The following is a 25,104-nucleotide window of genomic DNA, read 5'->3' on the forward strand; positions in this document are numbered from 1 at the left end:
TGATGATCTTGCGCACCCGACAGGCGGAAGCCAGCTTTTTATAAACAGCTCCAGCTGGTCAATATCAAAGGTTTAAACATCCCCACGTGACACTCTCTCCACCAATAGGAGTAGAGAAACTATGAATGTATATTTAAACCTAAAGTAGAGGAAGGTTTTTGAAAAGTGGTTTCAATCTTGGGCAGTAGTAAAGCACAAGACTTGACAAGTCCAGTGTTCCGTTTATCAATTCAACATTTTTGTTTCAAAAGAATGATTTTCAAATGTTGAGTTTGAGTCTCACGGATGTCTTTCGATACACCCTTAAAACAGTCAGAGATAAATTTTCTCTGTTTAAATTTAATTAAACTGTGTTCTCATTTGGATTCTAGTCTCTTCACATTTTGATTCTCAGTAAAGATTATGAGCTATACTGCTACGGTCTTGTGGATTTTCCCTTCAAATACAAGCCCTGTTGCAAGTCTACTTAAAGAAACACGTTGCCTTGGATCGGACGAGTTGGTCTGTAAAAAGCGTTTGTAACCATTTTTTTAAAAACGCATATGGGTGGAAAGATGTTTTAAAAGTAGAATTCAATGAAGTAGGCCTATGCCTCGAAATTGCGTGGTTTTCCTTTTTACTGTGTGAACTACCACGGTCGGCCATTTATGGGGGTCAAATCTTTGACTCCCATAAATGGCCGACCGTGTTAGTCGACGAGGTAAAACGAAAACCATGCAATTTCCAGGCATGTTTGTAAGGATCATTGTATTCTACCTTAACAACATCTTTCTGCCCATATGCATTTTATAACAAACGGATACAAACGCTTTACAAAGACCAACTCAACCGATCCAAGGCAACGTGTTTCTACAAACTAACAAATTAGAACCTCCAACAACTTCACTGCACACATTTCATAAAAGCCTTGTATGATTTGATTAGACATCTCCTGACAAACAATATTTATAAAACAAGGAAGTACTACCGACTACACTTCACGACATGAGTGGATTCTTGCCGCATGGTGCCACACACCAGGCTGTGAACTTAGCAATCTAAACCATCGGAATTAAACAAGCATCAACAGGCTCCAGTTCGACAAATAGTTTAATCCCGGGATGAGGATAGAGGGGAAACTGATGGGCTCATTGGAAGGCTGCTGATTAGCATTGTCTTACCATGTTCGGCTCCTCTGATGGCTCTCGGCTACACATCCTTAGACAGCTCAACCACGGTGTAACGCAACACTCGTAGAAGCTAGGCTTTCCAGTCAATACATTGTACATTGCTTTGTGAATTGAATACCCACCCGTGTGATATTGATCAAATTTTACATGATAACTTCCTTATTTTATGACAGAGCCACTTGATGAATAGAAACAGAAACCAAAAGCCTTCTTTTCCTTTCTGGTAAAAAATACTTCAACCTTAGAAGTGCAGCTTTACCTCAGTACAGTGTCTTCTTTCTGTTCAAATTAATCTTAACTGAGGCTGGACCGGAAGGAGGGATATTAATTTCTGATCCTTTTTAGGTATTAATTTATTCATAAATAAACCAGACAGTTTATCCATTTTGATTTGTTGAAAGAAGATCACCTGGCCATTAAGACATGGAGAGACATGGGAAAAGTTTGAATCATACAGTTGTTGGCAAAAAAAATTTGAAGCGCTTTTTTACAAGTACGCACTTATAAAGTCCTTGTCGCGATTCTTTTCTTCTCTCATTTAGATTGTCATTATTCAACAGTCAATGGTTCTTCTTATATTCCTCCTTCTAATTGCATCTTTAAGTTTTAAAGGCATTGGGCAACTTTGGTAAAGTCTTTCAAATACCAGTACTCTCACTTGGTGTATCCCAATACATGCATAAAACAACAAGCCTGTGAACATTTTGGCTCAATTGCTCATCGAATTTGCAAGAGTACATCAAAAGAAAAAGCACCCTCGTTGCACAAATTTGAGTGCTTTCAGATGCCTTAAAGGCAGTGGACACTATTGGTAATTACTCAAAATATTTATTAGCATAAAACCTTTCTTGGTGACGAGTTATGGGGAGAGGTTGATGGTATCCATCTGAAGTGCCATAGTTTTCGAGAAAGAAGTAATTTACACGAATTTGATTTCGAGACCTCAGGTTTAGAACTTGAGGTCTCGAAATCAACCAACTATTCTAAACGCACACAACTTTGTGTAACAATGGTGTTTTTTTCTTTCATTATTATCGTGAAAGTTCGATGACCGATTGAGCTCAAATTTTCCCAGGTTTTTTATTTTATGCACATGTTGAGATACACCAACTGTGAAGGCTAGTCTTTGACAATTACCAATAGTGTCCACTCCCTTTAAAAAGGCTTCAGGCCTGAATATTTATTTTTTGAGTGAGAAATTACCTTTTTCTAAAAAACTATGTTACTTCAGGGGGAGCAGTTTCTCACAATGTTTTCTATCAACAGCTCTCCACTGCTCAATACCAAGTAAGTTTTTATGCTAACAATTATTTTGAGTAATTACAAATAGTGTCCAGTCCCTTTAAATTTACAATCTTTAGACAAAACTCCGTAGGTCAGTATCAAACTTTTGCACATGACAGGTGATTTTGACCTGGTCACTGTCTGTCTTTTTTATTTTGAATTACGCACACCAAATTGAAGTCTAAAATAGACAACATCAGCCCGTAACTGCAATGCGTGTCCTACAGTCGGTCAAACCAAAATGGGTACAAGGACTGGTATCCTGCCTGTCACAACCAATCGAATGTCTCGTATATCCTTCAGAGTCCCCAGACCAGAGAGAGTAATAAGCGCCGTCGATTATGGCGTCGTTTGGACACCATCCAGAGCTGGGTAGTTTAGTGGGGACTTCCTCTTTTGGTTAAAATCCCGGCCAGTCCGCCTGAAACAGCTATTCCACCACCAAACACAGCACAGGGAACAGGTCAATATCAACACTAAAGCCCAGTGTTAATGACTAGTGGCATTGAAGTGGAGAATAGACGTGTCAATTTGATCTACAAACAACCCCCCCTGCGAGGAACTTCAGTCTGTGTGGATCTTCAGCCCATTTGTATACAATGTGTAACATGAGTCATATAAGTTATTTTAAAACAGCTGAAGGAAGAATTTGGGCATACAGCTTTGAACATTGACTAATCAGAGCATGGACGGGCGTTGATTTCTTCAAGTACACAATGAACAGTGGCCCCTATAATGTGTTAATGCATCACTGCTAACACGCTGGGTCCTCCCTAGTCTTGGTACAAGACAGTGGTGTTATTCACTATCATTCAACTATCGTGATCCCCCATGCCGCTTCTCCTAGCCGTGCACAATACTTTCTAATAATAGCGAGCGTTGATGAAAAAACTTCCAGATCACCCCACCACACCACATTCCAAAACAACTCCCGGTGGGATTGCGGCTTACAGAAACGCCCTCTATCTTCGGAATAGTGCAACATGTGCAGCCTCGAGTGTGCATACATTACATGTATGTAAAGTGTAGGCAAACAAGAATGTCTTGTACAAGACTAGGTGCTCCCTCAATGGGCTGAAACCTGTAAATTGCTGCCCGAGGGTATAGGCAAATTGTGGCCAATATGCAAACAAAATAACAGCAAAAAACGCTATAGGCCTAATAGAATATATAAAAAAATAAAAGACTTTTTTAATTTCAGAATGCTTTGACTGAACTTGTAAACAGGTGGGTCAAGATTGCCTCACTGTTTTGAAAAATCTTGAGGAGATGCAATGTGTGCATGACTGCTTGATGCTGCCTCAGGACCAGGCCAGAACCACAGAGTGCAACACAACTTTCTCTTCAGTTGTAGTGTGGTACCCACTTCTAAAATATAGGATTCAAACTGCCGCTAGTGACCGGGCAGTCCTGGTGGTCTACTTTGTACACGTACATACAATAAGACATACTGGAATTCCATAGGTCATGGGTTCTAATCCCACCCGAGTAATTGCCTACAACTAATGTTCAAAGCCTCACCTTTTCATCTTTCTTTATTACCGCAACTTCATTCATGTACTCTCTAAATTTCTTCCGGTTTGCCTCTGCCAACAAAACATAAAATTTAGTTTGTTACAAACTTCTTACCAACCAAAATGAAAGGTACACGTGTTGCATATATATGCAAGGGATTGGAGTAGTTTCCCCTCTAGAGTCTAGCAGGCACAGACAGGGAACAACTTTGTCCAGCAATTTTAAGGCCATACCCCCCCCCAAAAAACAGGCCTGACACGACAACAGGGCTTGTGTAGCTCATCATATTTACAGAATTTTGTGACAAGATCAACATTTTAATTAAAAAAAACAATACTTCATATTGAGTTGTAACAATTTTTTTTTTAATGTTTTAACTTGAAAAAAAAACCTTTAAATTTTAATAGAAGATTTATCTCAATTGGGTAAAAAGTTAGTATTCTTCAGTTATCATTACTATTATAACATCCCTTACAAATATTCTGCCTTTTCATTGGTTTAGAGCGTGTCACATGACCTACATTGTGTATGTCTTAGTTTTACTATACGGCGGCCGTGTGATTGCATCTCGTTTGCAGTGTGATAGTCCGATGTCTATCACACGGCGTGCAGGGTCCAGACGTCTTTTTACCCACCTCAAATCTGATGGGGTGTTATAAAACAAATATCGACTGCTTTAACTCGTGCTATGGTTAAAAGTCTGACTCCCTCGGGTATCCCAGAACCTTTCCATTTTCCCTCGGAACGCTCCGGGGATCACCTCTTGAGTCGTAGTTTTAAGCATAGCACTCGACGCAGTCAATATTTATGAACTAGAACTACGTATAGGCCTAATACTACTGTCATGACTGTTTAATAAAATATACGGAAGCGATTTGCCTCGAATTTAGTTAATAAAATTACACCAACAGGAGGTTGCACATTTCCGTAATTGGGAATACAGTAGGCCTACTAATGTTCTGAGGCGAGTGACAACTGGGGGAAAAGTCTAGGCATAAAATTGCAATGCATTATTGTGGGAAGGAATATGGGGCGGTTTCTATGCAGTTTCTATGACTCCCGCACGCAACGCCTATACCTTTGTGTGGGTTCAACAGCGCCCTCTCTTGATATTTTGCTATTCGCGATATAAACCTTTAATATCATGTTCGACGAGTAGGGCCTAACTAATAATTATTAATAATAATTATTCAATAATAAAGAAAGGACAGTATTCAACTTTCAAGTAAAAAGTACATGAGAACAGCTTATATATATAATATTGGCACTGTATTAATAATAAAGTTTTTCACTAATATTCAAAATTTTCACTGCCGTTGGTGTCTTGTCATAATTGGGTGTGTCACCAGATTCAGTGCTCCCGATTCAGTCACACTGAGTCAGTGCTCCAGATCGGAGTCACAGAAATGTCAGACGTCAGACGAGCCGAGTAAACAAACAACAAAACTTGTTCAGTCATTTGTGTTTGTAAACATGCATTAAGGTGATCCTAGATCCATACCTTTAACTTCCTTGTCGGGGTGCCGTAGATAGGCCATGAAGTGTCCCACCACGGCAACATTGCTGACTTTCCCACCATGTTTTATAATAAAATCCCGCACTCCTTCAGCGGAAAAATCCACTTCCGGACTTGCAGCATTCGCCATTTTGAAAACTAATTCGGAAGTACGCCCTCTGTTGATGATGAGCGGCGCCTTGTGTCGTACACAAGGGGCGTGTTCTTATGGAAAGTGGGAGGGACTATAGACCAACTCACAATTTCACAAAAGTAAAACTATCTAAAACAGATCATGTGGGGGTTGGGCTGGTTAAAGAATCGTAAAGGGTTGGTACTGTGATAGTTTTCATTTAGCCATATTTCATAAAGCTGTTTAGCAGAAAATACTGCTTGACCCATTTTTTGCTAACGGCAAACTTGAGTGGGGGCACCAGTCAAATCAATGTAAATTTAATGTAATTTTAGCTGGTTAGCTGTTTCTGTTTAACAAATAATTTATGTGCTTAGCAAGGTTGTGCGCTTCCGGGCTTTATACATGTACATGTATATGGGCCCAGGCTGAAAAACTAAACGTGTTTTGATACAACTTCGGCTGGCGAGCGGCCATAGGGTTACCCCCCCCCCCCCTCTCCCCCAATAACACACCCAAGCCTAGCATTTTACCCCCCCCCCCCCCCCCCCCCCAACAAAAGATATACATGTATATATACAGACAAGAGTTCATGAGTTTTCCATGACCGTATGAAGTTGTTTTGTGGAAGTAGAAAATGAATTAAAGCAGCAGTGTGTGAGCTACTCGTCGTGGGGGAACATAACCCAATAGTTACAGCGAGTTCTTGTTGGCCTACATCCCAAACTTAATGACAATTGGCTTGCAAAGCCATGTAACAACTCAATAAATAAAATGTTTCATAAAGTAAGGTTGCATTAAAGGAGAAAGGTCCATCTTTAGAAGGATGAATGACTCCCTAGTTGAAAAAGTAAACACCAAAATACAAGCTGACACGTACAAATGAAATTCAAATACAGGTTATATTATTTTTTGATTTTCAATCATATTATTATTATTAACCAAACAATTATGACAACATAAATAACTTATATAAAAAGATATTTTTACAGAAATTAATTTTCAAAAAGAAGTTTTTTTTTTTTACAAAAGGCCCTTATATATTGACCTTGCGTCTGATTTAGATTTTATTATTATTAATATTATTATAAATCAACACGCTTGTACCAACTTTTTAAAGATATATTTCGACTTGGCTATCTTCGGACACGAATTTGAAATTCCATTTTATTTGTATAGTATTTTTGAATAATGTTCTTCCGGTCGTGAGACGACAGCAAATACAAATCTAATCCGAACATCAAACATTGAAATAACAAAATGAAAGAATGATTCGGATTCGTGTTGTTTCATTAAACGATCAATTATTGTTGGTGGCTTATTAATAAAGTCCATTATTGATGACCACATTTGCGGACGAAACAGTCAAATTGAACTATTAATTTTCCTAATTTCGAGTAAACGATCTAAACAATATTGTCACTTTTTTACTAAAAATAAAACACTTCGCAAGTTATTTTCGTCAATTAATGTTCTTCCATGGTACTCTGCGTGCGTTGGTTATTCATCGATGTCGGTGTTAAAAACATCGTCCGTTGGGGGCGTAATGTGAGATAATGACGTCCTCATCATGGAATGGCACACCGAGGTTGACCTGGAGTAAAAAATAAAAGATATAAGCATACAATGAACATTTTTCATTTGGGATTTATAATAAATTGGTTCTTTTCAAAATTGAGAAGTCTCCTGAGTTCCGAGAATCTACTCCGCTAATACAATGTAAAGCTAGACAAGTTCTCAAAAGAACATAATCTACTTTGCAAGTAGATAGGCCTACGTACACACACGTTACCGCAAACCGATAGGCCTAACATTGTTATCAATAAGTTTTCATCCGGAAGTTGCATCTTCTTATTGTTTGGACGTATCAAAATTTGAATAATAATGGTAAGGCTGGTGATAGGCTTATATCAAAACTGGCCTTTAGGGGAAAATGTTCGCCTTGAAGAATTCCGAATGAGTGGTTACTGCGGAAATGATGACATTCCCGTCGAGTTCAAGTTTGGCTTTAGTCTGAGAATTGAATTCACCGTCTTGTGAGAAACAACTGTTTTCATTGAGGACTTGTTGCACTCTCTTCATAAACAAGTCGGTGCCGAAACTGTTTAAGAAAAAACCAAACTGGCATCTGCCTTTCTGTCTCAGCAGCGGAAGCTCTGTTTAAACGCAGCCACCCCAGGAAAAGGCTCTTTGAAGTGATATTGTTGATGGTGTTAGGCAGGGATTTGAGGCAGGTGTGTCGGGGTAGACGGGGCGAGGAGAAGGAGGGGTGTTATGCTTACCTTTTACCACCTCGGTGCGGGCTTCGACACTCTTATTGACGGCCTCATCGGCCTGGCGTGATGGCTCCTCATCTCGTGTTAACAGTGGCGGCTGCAATAGAAAGACAAGACAGTTAAAGGTAAGGTTGATGTGTTAACATGAGTTAACAGCCTCACTGCAGCAGCTGAAATTGACTTCACACTCCCGTCTTCTGCCACGTTTGTGTCAGGCCAAGTTGGGGGGCATCAAACGCATATCAGTGCGGGGTGATTTCAGCCATATCGCCAGGCGACACCCCGCTTCGAAAACAGGTGTCCCGGGTGCGTCCCGGGTTTGTTGATGAAAGCTTTTACGGAGAATGATTTCTGACACCATGGGCGGTATCAACTCAAACGGTGGATCATAAGGGTTCGCAATAATGATGTACAGTTTATTATTACTAAAACAGCGTACAGTAAATGCCGGTGCCATTTATCTTAAGATTATTCAACCTGTTAGTGTGTGTGTAAAAATAGACGCTGACGAGCCTGGACTTAAAAAAAAGGTCACCAACTTCGCAACTTACTTACACTTTCACTTTTGCCGATGAATGAATTTAAAATAAACTGATCAACAACTTATCGACAACGTAATCAATATCGTGAAATCATTACAAAATGATTGGTTATTGCTATCGGTTATTCAAAACCTTTTACGTAAAAAAGGGTGGATTTGACAAAGAGTTAAGACAATAATCTCGAGATAGGACGAGTGAGTTACTCGTTCCACAGTGACTGTCCTTTCTCTAACTTGGGCATTAACCTTAAATGTTTAATACCTCACATAACGAGTCATAAGGGCTAATCCTAACGTAGGAATATCTTTGTGAAATCGATCCCAGGAATAGCAATTGTTTTATAATATTATTTGAAATTGTCGCTTACCTTTCTGAAGGAGCCGCATGTGGTCGGACGGTCCTTTGCTCAGGGTTGACACCGTACCGAGGGGAAATCCGTATGAGATGAAGGGCGGTAAACTGCTGGGGACTGGGTGAGTTTGGTATTGCGATGAAGAGTGTTGAACCACTGGATGTCTCTGCATATTGACGACAACACTACCAGAGTTGAGAGGATTATTATAGTAAGAGTCTGATGTAACATTGACGTGGATGGGTTTACGGGTTCGCTCGGGGCTCTTAGATAACGCTGTATCTGCAAGGGACCAGAACTTGGGTTTCTCCGTCTGTGCTTTAACACACGGTGGGGATCTTGAGGTGAGACGGCAGGTTGCTTTGATGAGAGATGATGGAGGCAACGGGACCGGGCTGGGACTTCTCCTGATACAGAGAGGACTAGTGTGCTCCGGTGTGTGATGCGGGGAGTTCTGATCTACGCTAAGTCGGTCGTGGCCAACCGCCAGGTAGTCGACGGGTACCCTCTGGTCACTGATGACGGGTGTGGTGCGGGTACTGTCTGTGGTTGGCTTCTCGGACTCGATTTCGCTTTTATCGATGGGAATCTTGTACTGTTTCTCGTCACTTTCAATGTCTGATGCTAAAAACAAAAACAGGACAAGGAAAGAAATTATAGCAATGCACTATTCGATTCAGGCCTGTTCAAAATAACAGGGCAAAAATATATCTATCACACAAAGACATAGTCAAACACAGTCAAGATTGACTTCTTCATCGGTAAATACAAAGCTTGAATAGAATAGAATGTGATCAGATTTTATCCAACTCTTTTAAATAGCAGCGCCGTAATGATTCGCAATCTAATAATTAAAAAACTGTGCCCAGTAGCACACGGGCACGCCACAAGCGGAAGCAGCCTTCCGTCCGTCGCCGAGATCATTCTCTCGGCATGCTTTTTACAGCTTGACACGCTCCTGCCGTGGTAACGAAAAATTAATCAAGGCAATTTTGTTTTGCGTTTCTTCTTGACAATCGGTTTCTGTTCGACCATTTTTTAGATTTAATGGTGGCAGTGCGTTTTGTGAATGACGCAGAGGACAGTTAGCAAATTAAGTTGTTTTTAAGTTTTCGATTTTTGTGTGTGCAAAATCGCCCCAACATAAGGCTAGTCACCCCAGATGTCGACTTTTCGTCCTAAGGATCTTCGAAGGCTAAAACAAAATTAAAATTAAACAATCGCGGAATAAATATTTATAAAAACTTACGTGGTCCGCCAAGGCTGCCTTCCATATCGGTTCCCAAACCGTCCATGTCATCATCGACGTCATTCCCGTCACCATCCTCAGAATCGTAGTCTTCTTTCCCGCCGTCGCCGCAGCTATTCCTTGGTGACCAGGTCATCTTCTTGTCCTTCTTGAGGCGTCTTCGGGCGTTAGCGAACCACGTGGAGACCTGAGTGAGGGTCATTTTGGTGATAATGGCCAGCATGATTTTCTCTCCTTTAGTGGGGTACGGGTTCTTACGGTGCTCGTAGAGCCAGGCTTTCAGCGTACTCGTGGTTTCACGCGTTGCGTTCTTGCGTCTAGCTCCGTCGTACTCGATTGCACCGTAACTGCGAACATCAAAAACAAAGGCGAGAACATGTTAAAGATGTTAGGTCCATTTCCAGAGAAACTTTTGAACGTGTTTAAAACTTGTATTTGTACAGATTAGTCAAAGTTGTATTACTAATAAGCTTTCATTTATTGCATGAACATCCGCGAATGATAAGTGGTAATTCAAATTAAATGAAACTAAACAGGAATTATTGTTGCCGAAATCCCGACTCAATTCCATTAGTATGCACACAAACTTTTGAACAACTGCATGATGATTTTGTGCATTGCCCGGCGTTTCATAACGCGAACGTTTTTTAAGTTTTTTTTTTAAATTTTTTTAGGGCAACTATCGAAAAATTCGTTCAGAAGAAATTAATAAAAAAACAATAATATACAAATATTTCTGAAAAATCGGTTCATGCAGCTTTAATTGTTTTAAAAGAATTGCAATGGGAATTGTTAACAAAGTAGCAAGAATAGTCGTTTCAGCATGTTTTGTTAAGCAATCTTCTCTTTAATGTGGTCCTCATCAGTAAATGGTAGGTTTGTCATTTTTTTTATAAACCGCCGATCCAAAGAGGAATAGTTCCGTTCTGCAGTCATCTTTTGTGGAAATTTACCAATTATTTATTTTGTACACTTAATATTTACCTGTTTCCGTAGTATTGGTACTGGCCCAGGTCGTACGGATAACATCCAGCTCTGCTGTTTGCCTAAAAATAGAAACAAAGCAATTTATTATTTTGGGAAATACGTTTTTAAGTGTTCAGTTTATGAGTATTAATAACGTGTAGAAAAATCCTCCCATTAAAAAAACCGGGCCTACATAAAAAAAAAAAAAAAGTTTATATACTTATTCGTTGTCGATGGGCAACAATATTTAAGACTAAAATTTTGTAATGACAGAACACTTTTCCCGAAGTAGAAACTGTTATGTCGGTTTTCAAAAGGTGCTGCTCGAAAATAAATATTAATAACGTAATTCAACGATAGCCTATTATATTTACACAGGACGAATGTTCTATCCAAAGCTTGAGAATTTAATTGAGGTAATTTAACTGTTCCAAACACCCAACCAACTTGTCATGATTTATAACAAAGGGTTTAATGACAACAGTAGTTTGGTGCAACTTCTGGACAAAGAATTCCACCTAAATGGAACAAGACCAAAGCATGCACTTACCATAGCTTGTGGATAATACATCGACGAATCAGCCGCAAACCGCAAGTAGCTTTTCTCTGCCGTGTGAGGTGATGGGTACATAGGCGAGAGCCCGTGCGTAGCTCCCGGGTGCAGCAGCGTGGCCGAGCGATTGTCCACGGGGGAGCAACACACCGATTGCCCGGTACAGGGGTCGACCATCACCGGTCGACCGCTCTCGTAGTGCGGTGCTACGGGGGCCGTTGCGGACATTGGGGATCGCTGTGAACATAAACATACATTTTGTGTTTCATTGTAAACTCGGTTTTAAAGTTAAACAGTAAGGGGAAATTAATTATTAAGCGTCTGTTATCAATACACAAAGTAGTGTCGGCAGATCAAGTGCCAAAAAGTCAAGTGCAAACACGTCCCCGCCACAAATATTATTTTTGATATAATTATTAATCATGTCAGAGCAATGATGACTTACAATCAACATCAACAATACAATAATTATTACTTCAGAAAGCGCCATGAAGAAAACACAACAGAATCATATTCGTCTCTATCCGTGTTTAAGTTATATCCAATGTACCGTATCATACAGAAACATGACAATTATCAATTTAGGAATGATAAATGGAGTCAAACTTTATGTTTGAAATTTACCAACAACGATCCTTCATATAGAAAAAACGTCACCATTTTAAACCGGAGAGCTTCATCAACACAAATACACGGATGTAGAAAATAAAATATTATTGACATGTTGAAACGATATGAAGAAAAAAGTGAACTTACCTTGCCGGTAATCTGGAACTGTGTCAGTGTTGACATGGTGATTGCAATTAAAAAGTGTCACCTTTTCGCCTGCAACGAACTAGAAGAAACACGCAATGAATTCGACTTGTTGGAAAGTGTCTAAAATTAACTCTATCTTTATCCGGTGTAGATCCAAAAACACATGCTGCAGAAAGCGCTATGAGGTGTTGGTGTATTTTCTCAGCTGGTGTTCGCCCGTAAATTCCGTAGGAAAAATTATTGTGGAAATCCGTCGCCCGTTCAAGTCTATGTCAATGACGAAAGTAAATCGAGTTGTGGCTGTAGTGCGGTTTTTCGCTACCGTGCGACTTTAATGACCGTACTGCACACAGTACACGTAAGGTCAGCAACAAACCCATTAATTGTATGAGGTCACGAATGGGCGGAGCTACACACACGCGCTGAACCAATCGGATTAGTCAGTGTGTTGATTGACGGAATGTCCTGGTTAAGAAGACGCCCTGGTAGCTAGTTGACTGGTGATGGTTCTGCCTACTGATGTCCACTGTTGGTCCGTGGTCACGCCTTTTGTTGCTTCCCAGTTTACTACTGCCAGTTTTCCCTTAGAAAACAACCAGGTTTGTTGCCCGTTGTTCTTCTGGAACAAGAACAAAGCATTGTATTTTTGTTGTTTTCTCTCTTACTTTTCAGTTGTGAACATTGTTCTCACATTGCGGGGGCAACACACAAAGAATTAATCAACACATGTGAACCAGAGCTTTTGCCTGGTATGCACAAATTATTCTAAAGCGTTTTTGTGACTAACAAAATGGTCCTATGCACAGCATACTATACTTGCCAACATCACCCAAATACCACCTTCCACACAGTATGCCGAGTCGATTAGAAAGCTGTACCCGTCAGTGGGGAACTGCGCCACCAGCGGTGACTTATGGTGACTCAGTGATTTTGTGCTCATACAATAGCTGCACAATTCACTTTGAAGTAAATACTTTAGTTGAATGGTTCGTAGCTACAGGCTTGTGTATTGAAGTGCTTGATGGAAAAACTGATTGTGGGCCATTAAATGTAAACGTACAATTCTGACAGTCATGGGGAATAACAACAAAGAAGTAAATAAATAAACCGACGTGTATTAGCACTGTATACTCCGTACTTTCCCGTTCGTGAACACAATCACAGGCATAAAGTACTTACAGTGCTTATAACACACATCGGTGTACACGGGTAAAAATAAAAATAAAATACAAAAAGGTATTGTTCACCTCATGCAAATTTAACATAAATAAATAAGTACAACATGATACAGGCCTATTATGCTTATTAACTTAGTAGTTTGCTTTTGTTGTCCCTTGCCCATCTCGGGGTATAATTGTAAATGTATTTTGTTTTATACTGTTATGGCAAATGAAATAATAATAATAATAATAATAGTTCTAACATAACAATCGTCATCCTCACCATACGATGTGTTGATCCAAAGCATTACATGTAGCCATCCTCAATGAAAATGTCATTTATTTGTTTATTTTGCTTGCAGTTCTGGTCCATGTTGTTACTGAATATACCATGATGTAATCTTCCCATCTTCGTCTTTGTCTACCTCTTTCCATTTCCCATGTCCTCGGTTGCCAACCATTATCATTTAGAAGAACATCACGCTACACAAACCCAACGATGAACATTTTGTGTGGCGTGTTGATGCGTGTTGTAGTTCTGTCAAAGTGGAAGCACGAGACCATCCACAAGAAACAAAATCACCGAAAGAGACAAAACTACAACTATGTGTCGTAAATGTAGACTACAATGATACCCTTTTATAGTTTACAGCACGTGAACAACATTGGTTGTTGTCCAAAACCAGTATTTTTGCACTTTGTATGACCCAACATCCTACATAAAATAACAAACATGTGAACGTGTCAGCTCAATAGGTCATCAGAGTTACGAGCAAAACAGGGGGAAACCCCATTTAGTGTATTTACTATTTTCAAGCATTGAGTTTTGAAGTTGTGAGATTTTTGTTGTTACACATTTCTCATCACTTTTGGGGCAAACTGTTGAGTGGGGTTATCTAATAAGATCATCTTTATACCCTACAAGCTGTATGCACATCTGTGAATATTTCAAACCTTAAACAAAGTTTATGCACACCCCGAGATAATTATGTCGATAGTGAAGTAAATAAATTGTGAGAAACGATTGCCTTAGAAGTAGTGTAACTTAAGAGAAATTAATGGTAATTTTTAGCCTGATTGTGAATCTGCTAAAAGCTTCGGGCATGAAGTCTTCATCGGAATCTAAAAGCACGCCACGGTGTTTTGTTTTATTATTTTTTCTTACAAAATGAGCCAAACTTTTCACAGGTTTTTGTTTTATGCATGTTGGGATACACCAAGTGAGGATACTTGTCTTTTACAACTACCTTAGTGTACCCTGTCTTTGAGTTCGAAGTCGATAACAAAATGAACTAAACTGATTACACACGCAAGCAAGAGAGAAAATGTCATGCCGTTGACAAAATGAGTATTCAATATGGTCTGAGTCGGAATATAATGACTCATTAATTCATAATGAAATATTAAGTGAAGTATATTTTTGTGGGAAAAAAAGCTTGACCACATGCACACAACACGCTTGATTTGAACTATCAATTAATCACACACCATGAATTATCACACGATATGAAATCTGAAGTATGACTTTTCTTTAGAGAGTGGCACGGTTGAATTGGTGAGCTGTACGGCGGCGAGGCGTATGGTGTCGTCAAGTGATAGCGGGGAGTGGCAGGCTTCAAGTCGCCGACAAAAAGTCGGTCAGTACGGCTGTTGTTCCCGCGAGAGTCTCGCTATGCTCCTCGGTAAACAAAAAAAGTATACCGGTGGCGAAATGAACTTTGATATTAATCACTTGATCCGGATCATGATATCTTCGTGGTATGCATTATGCTTAAACAAAAATCTCTTTTTAAAGGCACTGGACGATATTGGTAACTACTGAAACAAAATTTTTATGACAACAACTTATTAGGTAACGAGCAACGGAGAGCTGTTGGCCGTATAATAAAACATTGTGGAAACAGCTACCCTGGAGTAACATAGTTTTTGAGAAACAAATGGTAATTTCTCACCAATAATAATAAAAAAACGTAGGTCTACTGAATCCCTTTTTAGCCATCTGAAAGCACATACATTGTGCAACATGGGTGTTTTCCTTTCATTATTCTCTTGAAGATTTGATGACCAATATTTGAGCCAAAATGTTCAGAGTTCATTTGATTTCATGCATAATTATGTTGGGATACACCGAGTGGGAATAGAGTCCTCCTGGTCTTTGACACTGGTATTCAGTGGCTTTAAAACAGACGCTTGCTCAGTGGTGTTGGGTGTTGAATTAAATCATCTGAAAGCAAGTTATAGGCGTTATGTCGTCAACATTCTGAACTGCAAATCATTATTTTGGTTCGCACTGTTATGATTCTTTTCTGCAAGTAAACAATCGTCTGGTGTCGAGGATTCTTCCAATTAAAGTCAAACTTTCAAAAGAAGGGTTTTCAAAATCCGTAGTAATCCTTTAATTCATTTATGTCTGTTTCTTTTCCCATGTCTGCCTATTCCCATCCGTCTGAGGTTGCCCTTTTCTTGCCCGAGACTATCCAAGACTGTGTACCGGTCATTGTCTCTTTGGCTCGCCCGTCTGTCTAGCACTTTCTCCCCGTCTACTTTGTCTGCCGTGCGCGGTAATTCCACACAACGCAGTCGACGCTTTTAACCATTACGAATCTAACATGCAGTGCTTCAAAGGGGTTTGATACCTTGTGTAGATCACGTTTTTGGTCATGACATGAATCCCTACTCACTGGGAATAAATATTTGTGTTTTATACTTTACCTGCAGAAGATTCAGCTTCATTAGACGTCACGTTTTTGAGAGAGAGAAAAAAGTGAAAATTACAATGTTTTCAGGAGAGTCGCGTAAACCCATTGTACAATGCTAAACAAAAGTTCGCCGAATTATTTCTCAAACTCTACAGCACAACATCAAGTAACACATCGTTATCTTTATACCGTGTGGACATTGTGCGTTTTGTGCTGTACAAAAAGTAGACACATCTGCATAATAATGGTTTTGGAGAAGTTCACCCAAACCAGTTATTTGTTTCACAAAACTAAAGTAACAGGTCACATTTCTGCGAGATGATGATACAAACAGCTGTTAACATAATTACTTAGTTTCTCGACGCATCCATGCACGTTTGAACATGTGCTTAAAAATGCAGTGGCGTTTTTTTTTTATCGAAACATAAAAAAACATGTATATTTTTTACCGGACAAGTTTAAACAACATTACATTTCACAAGCATTTTGTGTATAAATATGGCTGTTGGTCACGTTAGATTTAATGACAGGGCCGAATAAACCGATTCGCAGTATGTAACCAAGATGACGGATTTTTGTTTTCATGAGGAAAAAGCAGGCAATGCATCACCATACAAATTTTATCAAAACAAACAAACCACCAACAAGCAATGAAACACAACAAACAAACAAACAAACAAACAAACAAACAAACAAACAAACAAACAAACAAACAAACAAACAAACAAACAAACAAACAAACAAACAAACAAACAAACAAACAAACAAACAAACAAACAAACAAACAAACAAACAAACAAACAAACAAACAAACAAACAAACAAACAAACAAACAAACAAACAAACAAACAAACAAACAAACAAACAAACAAACAAACAAACAAACAAACAAACAAACAAACAAACCAACAAACCAACAAACAAATAGTAAACAAAAAATTGCTTTTGACCAAAATTGAAAGAAAGAAAAACACATAAAAATGACCAACAGTAAACATAAATCGAAACCTTGCTTATAAAATGCTGAGTCCGTTGACTTTAAGAGTCTAGGCTTGTAGAATTATAGGAGCACTCAACAACCAAAAGTTTTGCTTGTTGTCACAGTTCCAGGAAATCCTGACTAAAAATGTTGTTGTCATCCAAACCGATTACGTGTTGAAGCTAACTGCGATAGGCGCTGCAGGGAGTGCTAATGAGTCAATGTCTTTGCGCCAATACTGCATCAAACATTATGGTTGAAATCACTTCATACCGCTATTTTATTTTAGGCTGACAGTATTAGTTCAAAAGCCTTTTGATAACATTTGGGGTATAGTGAGACCTTTTAATTCTGTTTACAATTCAGGCTGTACTTCGTGTGGCTGAACATTGCTTTTCACACAGATTAGTTTTGAGAATTTAAAAACAACAACAACGACGACGACGACGACAGCGACGACGGCGACGACGACAACAACAACAACAACACAACAGCAGCAACAACAGCAGCAACAACGACATTGAAATAGGCATATATTTAAATTGACAAACAGCAAGGCTTCAAAACTATCTTTATGGAGAAGAGGGATTAGCGGTTGCAAACTTGTTCCAACCAAAACCGCCCAGTTCCTTTAAGAATATAAAACGAAGTTGACATGGAATTAGCCATTGCAAATTTCTCACCAAGGACATGTGGTAAACAAAAAGTTGAAAGTTATTATTTTTTTAAACGACCCCACGTTGTGACCCTATAGCAGCTTCTTGATGAAAGACATTGAAAACACACCACATACAGATATGTCATATTTTGTGACCATTTCCGGCTATGTATTATGTATGCCGCTGAAGTTAAACGTGTAGGAGTGATGCTAAGAGATGCAGAGTAACAAATGGGTGTTTACAGTGCTGCCAAACGGGCGCGTCGCTTGATCAGAGATTATATAAGACAGTCTTCTTGGCTCTGGGCACTGTTTCGTTGTCTTCTCTTAAGATCCGAGGTGACAGTGGTATGCCGATATTGAGCGGATTTGTACCCACAACATGTGTCTATCCCTTAGTCTTCATTGTGCCTCATCCCAACAAAGCCCAAAACAGATCGAACAGGATTAACACGGGCTTGAAAACACACACAAAACGGAACGAAGAACGAGAGAACTGTGTAGACTAGCCGCGGATTAGTTACTACCAGTACCTGTTGTGGCGCAACACGGTGTTTCTGAATTGTTACCGGCGATGCTGCCGGGTTGACTGCCGTCACAAGCCGCTAAACTACCCACTGCCGAGTTGCCCTCACGCCACCCTGACGACAGGACCACCCCATACAATAAGATGCAATCAAGATCCCTCCTTGGGTTTTTATTCTGGTTCATCAGTTAAAAGAAAAACATATTTTCTGGAGCCACAGATTTAGCGCAAGCCGGCAGAAACAAAACGTTGGCTTGTCACCAGTGGACTTACAAATTCAACAAGAGACAAAACAGAACACTTCAATTCAAGACGAACAGATCCCTCTATTCCAAGGTTTACAATCCGATTAAACCTATAAAGAAACCAAAACTGAACTTCCTTTTAACTACACCGACGTTTTTGGCCATTTCCCATGATCTGCTTTTACTGTTTAAAGCTGTAAATTGTAAAATATACCCTTCATTCAAGCATAGAGAAATCAAGCAAACTGTACCGCGAGTTTGTGTTCCTCCTCCATTGTTTGAACGGATGGTTTTAGACCTCTACCCCAATGTGAGAAAATAGAATTAACTGTTGCAAACTGCTTACCTACCAAAGGGCCCTATGGTATAAATGCATTGAGTACTTAAAGGCAGTGGACACTATTGGTAATTACTCAAAATAATTATTGGCATAAAACCTTTCTTGGTGATGAGTAATGGGGAGAGGTTGATGGTATAAAACATTGTGAGAAACGACTCCCTCTGAAGTGCCATAGTTTTAGAGAAAGAAGTAATTTTCCACGAATTTGATTTCGAGACCTCAGATTTAGAACTTGAGGTCTCGATTTGAACCATCTAAACGCACACAACTTCGTGTGACAAGGGTTATTTTTCTTTCATTATTATCTCGCAACTTCGATGACCGATTGAGCTCAAATTTTCACAGGTTTGTTATTTTATGCATATGTTGAGATACACCAACTGTGAAGGCTAGTCTTTGAAAATTACCAATAATGTCCACTGCCTTTAATGGCCTGACGTTCCAACCATTCCAAAGTCTTTATCGAAGGCTAACATGACAACATAACAAGCAATAACAGGTTAGACAGGACTCAATGGTTCAGATGTCATCAGTCCCACCAAGAAGTACGGGGAAGAAAACATCCATAGAGCTATTCCTAACTGTGTAACACAAAGACTTTCCTAGAAGCAAATGAAGACAAAGACAATTTACCCATCTCTGGTTGCTTTTTGTTTCTATAACAGACTACCATTAACATCTGTGGGCATCCCCTTAACGAAATCCCCTGTTACATACAAAACACCCCAAATGCGCTTTAATTGTGCAATTAATAACACAACAAACAATACAACCACGATTACAATCGATAACATTGCACAACATTAATCCCCCATGAAAGTTAATTCCATTCGAATTCATTTTAAATTATACACAACAACAAAAAATCGGTATTTAATTCCCTTTCCGATTGCAACCGGTTGCACCTGCCATTGGCGGGACGGACAGGCTCATTCTAACCCCGGCTTCCGGCTCTGTCGGCCCCACCAGGACAGATCGATAAATACGGTCGCGAGAATCAACCATCGGAGAAAAGTTGGTATCCTTTTTTTTCCACCACCCAGTACCCGCGGTCGTTACACAGAAGCGAAGGGGGTTTTAATGCGGCAAGTAATAAACACGATTAAAACCGGGCCTCCTTTGTCCGTTTTTGAATAAATCAAGATGTTGGGTACAATATGTAGGAATTGTTGAATGGCACGACGAGGCACATACTCAATGGGATCATCCTTTCATCCGGAGATAATCTTTCTACACTTCAAAATAATGACAATTTGTAATCCGCTTAATGTTTTATCGGCCCACACGCCACTATACAGATCCATAAAGACAGCTTCTTCCATCAATTCAAAGTTTCCACATAAAAACACCCTTTTATATGAAACCAGCTTATTAACATCTCCTTTGTAACGAAAGAAGAGGTAACTCTTGTTTTCGGGATGTTTTCCACAAATGTTCACCATTAGGTTTTACCTTGAAGTGACTGAAGATAGCTGAGGCGCATCATGGCAGCAGTTGAAGCGTCAAACTATCTGTTGTGATTGCCAATCGGCTGCCATAGTAACTATCTATAGGAGCCAATGATCCGACGATTATGACCAAGCAGTGCCGTGGTCCAGTGCTGTATCTGCTGTTGTTGTTGTTGTTTTTGTTGTGTTGTCGTTGTTGACTGATGTTGTTGTTGCTGTTCTGGTTAGTGTCCATGTTCTTGTTAAAGGCAACGGAACCTAATGGTAATTACCCAAAATATTTAAATAGCATAAAAACTTACTTGGTAGCCAACAAAGGAGTTCTCATGCTTTAAAAATGCGTAAGGAAAGGCTTCAGCTAATGTATTTGATTATTTGAGATAGAAATTACCTCTTTCTCAAAAACTATACGTCACTTCAAAGGGAGCCGTTGATTGTACTATCAACAGATCTGCAATGCTCGTAACCAAGTAAGTTTTTATGCTAATAATTATTTTAAGTAATTACCAATATTATCCAGTGCCGTTGAAGCAAAATGAAGGCCTACAGATATACACCGTGTATACAGAATAACGGCATCGGGACCGGCGACGTCATGGCCGCTGGAAAGCTATTCTCTTCGTGCAAGCAGCCTCATTTCGCAAACCATGGCATTTATGTGAACCTCTTTCAACCTCTGATCTGTTTGTACTAAAAACAATGCTGCACAGTTCCTTGCAATAATGATAATTTTTTTCTTTTCTTTTTTTTTCATGAAAAGCGAGAGAATCTGTTTCCATGGTTTAAACAGAAGACTTAATGATTTTAGGCCTACTCTACACACAAGTTCCTCTCTGATCTTCCAACACATGCATGCTACAGGTCACTAACAAGTCATGGGGCGATAGGTCATTTTCCAATGCTGGACCCACACTCTGGAATGACTTCAGATCCGCAATACTTCTAATTTCAATACTTCCAAGGTTAAGTTGAAAACCACATTGTTTAATCTCGCCTATATGTAATTGGTCTATTTGTCTTATTTTCCTTGCTGTGTGTGGTTCCCCCTCCTGTGCGCCTTGAGCACCCCATTTTGGTGGATTTTGGCGCCCTATACATATTCTTTATTATTATTATTATTATTAAGTTCCTTACAAATGTATCCATGTCAATATTTATCATGGGCATAATTGCTATGTAAGTTGACGATGCATGCCACGACACTGTTTAGAATTTGGTTTGTTTTTTGCGAACACAACAACCACTTTAAAGCATCATGATAAACTTTAGACCAATCACGACTAATTGGTTGATGACGTAGAACTGTGGCTAGGGCCCAATTTCATAGAGCTGCATGAAATTTCTTCCTTGATAAAAACAGGATTACCAACCAAATTTCCGTTTGTTGCACATTGCTTGTTACTGGTACTCGGCTGTTGTTTGCTCATCCTGAAGATCACGTGGAAATTTGGTTGGTAATCCTGTTTTTATCAAGGAAGAAATTTCATGCTTAGCAAATTTGTATGCTAAGCAGCTCTATGAAATTGGGCCGTGGTGCTTCAAATTCATGACTAATAATAGACTTCGGCTTCGTTTGTCTCTTTGAGGCAACGGGTTGAAAGTGCACGTTTTGAAATCTACACGAAACCTGAGCCTATAGAGACATGTTTTCGAAAAGAAACAGATATCTTACTTTCAATGTTGATTGGTTGATTTATTGATTTGTTCGGTGAAAATACAGCAAATGCTTAAAATACAATGAGAAAATACAATGAAAGAAGATAAACCAAAATAGAAATACTGCACAAAACTATCCAAGGATATCCCCTGGAAGCCAAAAAAACCTTGGGGTCCATACCAAACAAACACACGCCAAAGACACCAACAAGAAATGGAAGTACTAACAACAGACAGACCTAGACAAGAGCAAAACAGAAAAAGAAAAAAAAAAACGAATCATGGAAAACAAAGCAAGAGAACACAAGGGAAAGTGAAAAGGAAAACACAAAAGCTTATGTGGTGGTGCTGTAAGTGATGACTTAATAATTACCTACTTAGGAATGCCTGGCCACCCTGCACTTGACATTGTGACTGTGGTAGTACTAGTATGCATGCCTGATGCCGACTGGCTTTTTCTTCACAGACAGTGTGAAATGTAATGAATACTTGATAGTCGCGTAGGGGTCCAGGGGGAGTGATGGATGTCTATGGTTTGATCATCATTAGTAGAGGTTTGGTGGACCTGTGTTTCTACTTTCTGTTGGTATTGACTCTAGGGTGTTATCTCACTGAAGTGACATGAATCCAATCGACCTGGCCAATATGAAACTGTTAAGCAATAACTGCGTGACACATTTCTTAAGCAAAACTTGAGTGCGAACACCAGTCACAACAATGTAAGCTAAATGTACACTGGCTTATTAACTGTTAAGCAATACTTTTTCTGTGATCAGCAAGTTGTTGTGGTTACAGGCTTTATGAAAATGGGCCGTGACCGAATCGGCCTCAGATTGACTCTAAACACAAATTGGGTCAGAGTACATGCTGGCACAAAGGGGCCTGATTTCGGAGTCGGGCTTACGTGGAACCGAAGTGTTTTTTTTTATATTAATAATATGAGGTTTTAACTCGTCAGTTTAACCCAGCTTCCGGTCAAACCGGAAGTGGGTCAAGCTCCAAAGAACTCGGATATGTGTCAAATCTGACGGGGGAAAAAACCAACACGTGTTTTAATATGCAAATTCACCCAAACAAGGCTCATAACAGCCACTCCTGGTATGGGCCTAGTAGAATAATACATATTTTAAGTGAAAATAATTTAGGAGAGCTGAAGGTAGGAATTTATACTCCTCTTTAAACAGTCGAGATTGTAGGATGGAGGGAAACATGCATATACAGGGAAGGAGTTCCAAAGAGATATAGTACTCGAAATAAAGCTGTAGGAATGGTTCATTGTTCTACAGTTCTAGTTCTACCTCCATGATCTCAGCAAATCAAGAGCGTATGGGTGAGAAGAGGCAGAAAGTCTGGTTTCACGCTCAAAAGTTCTGATAGGAGGAATTGGGTCGGACACACTGATAGCACATTTACCATGAAAATATCTGTAGAAAAGACTCAGAGGTTGGCTGGCTCCGAGTGAATAACAACATTTGAATTCTGATGAGGTCTTGACCTTGACATTACCGAGAGCTAAAAATCAAGAGCCTGGGGAGAATAGCTCCCATCGTCCATACCTAACCCCACCCTTTCAAACAATGTTGTTCACTGCAACATCAGTTGGAAAAAAAATAATTATTCAGGAGGCGGGGCAAGGGGGGAGATTTAATCTAATGAATTATACATAAGTTACCTGAAGATCTTCTTTGGGAACTTACAGGGAGTCATCTTTGGTCACAGTTTTTTTCCACGAATAAACGATTGGATTTTAGGGATAGGTTTTGGCTTAGGGCTTTGATGGGTGGGGGAGGGGGGGGGGGTTGTTTAGTGTATGGGTTACCTGGTAGGGTATCAATATGACTACGGGTGACTGGATCAAACAAAAGAAGAAGTTCTATTGTGATGAGTTGAGCCAACTAGTATCCTCTGGTCCTCATCTCACCCCCATATCCGGTTTATACCTCCCACTCATTGTGCTCCTTTGTGGATAGAGTTCAAAAGAAACAGTTCAAGTGTAGTCACGTGGTTGAAAGAGAAGGCTAGAAATGAGAAGAGTCGGCTTGATCCTCTTTCGATAACAGCCACTGTTGGCACAACACAACAAGGCTGTATCATTCCACCCATGATGTAACAGCCACTGTTGACGCAACACAAGGCTGTATCATCCACCCATGATGTGGGCTACTAGGGGGAGTGTGTGGTTTACTACATGTCAGTTATCATTACTGTGGTTTCTATGAAATGTCTGCTTGATCCTTGTTAATCAGGACTGTGATAGCACCAACAAAAGCCACAGGTGTCTATAAGTGTGTTGACTCTATCACTTGGACACAATAGCCTATTATTGTTAATCAGATCAGTGTATTGTTTTCTCTGACAATATTGGTTTACTTCATTTGTATAGTAATTACTGTTTGTTCATGTTATCTCCTCTTGTGGTTTATAATGAGTGTCCAACAACCTTAGGGGTATGCCAGGCAGTTACCTTTCTGCCATGACAAGGCAGGATTTCAAAGTTATTAACAAATCGGCTGAAAAGTGAAGCTGAAACCTGTTTTAAAGTTAAGACCCCAACCAATTCTTATAAAACATGTAACTGCTATTAGGCCTATGTTCTAGCTCCATGGTTCAACTTATTCATAAACTACGCACTTACAAACTTGTAAACGGCATAGTACGACTACTTGACAAGGCAGTAAAGCGCGCAACTTTAAACCAACTTAAAGGCAGTGGACACTATTGGTAATTACTCAAAATAATTATTGCCATAAAACCTTTCTTGGTGACGAGTAATGGGGAGAGTTTGATGGTATAAAACATTGTGAGAAACGGCTCCCTCTGAACTGCCATAGTTTTCGAGAAAGAAGTTATTTTTTCACGAATTTGATTTCAAGACCTCAGATTTAGAACTTGAGGTCTCGAAATCAACCATCTAAACGCACACAACTTCATGTGACAAGGGTGTTTTTTCTTTCATTATTATCTCGAAACTTTGACGACCGATTGAGCTCAAATCGTTTGTTATTTTATGCATATGTTGAGATACACAAACTGTGACGGCATAGTCTTTGAAAATTACCAATAGTGTCCACTGCCTTTAAGAAAAACTTCACTGTAAGTGGGA

At 39.5% G+C, this 25,104-nt stretch overlaps 2 protein-coding genes across 3 annotated transcripts in view; both read right to left on the minus strand.

The window, feature by feature from the left end:
* The window catches only part of LOC139934801 (uncharacterized), a 31,209-nt gene extending 25,592 nt beyond the window's left edge, over positions 1-5,617 (minus strand). Inside the window, exons 1-2 of the mRNA XM_071929204.1 lie at positions 5,470-5,617; positions 3,975-4,039 (exon numbers count right to left, since the gene is read on the minus strand). Of these exons, the coding sequence (XP_071785305.1) occupies positions 3,975-4,039; positions 5,470-5,614 (210 nt within the window). The 5' untranslated portion in view covers positions 5,615-5,617. The remainder of the gene's footprint in view (positions 1-3,974; positions 4,040-5,469) is intronic.
* Positions 5,618-6,565: 948 nt separating this feature from the next.
* On the minus strand, positions 6,566-14,046 carry LOC139935368 (iroquois-class homeodomain protein irx-3-like). 2 transcript variants are annotated; one of them, XM_071929915.1, is made up of 8 exons: positions 13,734-14,046; positions 12,291-12,906; positions 11,532-11,771; positions 11,000-11,061; positions 10,016-10,362; positions 8,782-9,390; positions 7,879-7,969; positions 6,566-7,190 (listed from the first exon to the last, which is right to left on the minus strand). In XM_071929915.1, the coding sequence occupies exons 2-7, from the start codon at positions 12,324-12,326 to the stop codon at positions 7,947-7,949; spliced, it is 1,317 nt and encodes a 438-aa protein (XP_071786016.1). In that variant the 5' UTR covers positions 12,327-12,906; positions 13,734-14,046; the 3' UTR covers positions 6,566-7,190; positions 7,879-7,946. The 2 variants fall into 2 exon arrangements, with proteins under 2 accessions (XP_071786016.1, XP_071786015.1); XM_071929914.1 differs by having other exon boundaries at positions 12,291-12,909.
* Between the last annotated feature and the right edge of the window lie 11,058 nt (positions 14,047-25,104).

This window comes from Asterias amurensis, chromosome 3 (genome assembly GCF_032118995.1).
Source record: "Asterias amurensis chromosome 3, ASM3211899v1".
Lineage (NCBI taxonomy): Eukaryota > Metazoa > Echinodermata > Asteroidea > Forcipulatida > Asteriidae > Asterias > Asterias amurensis.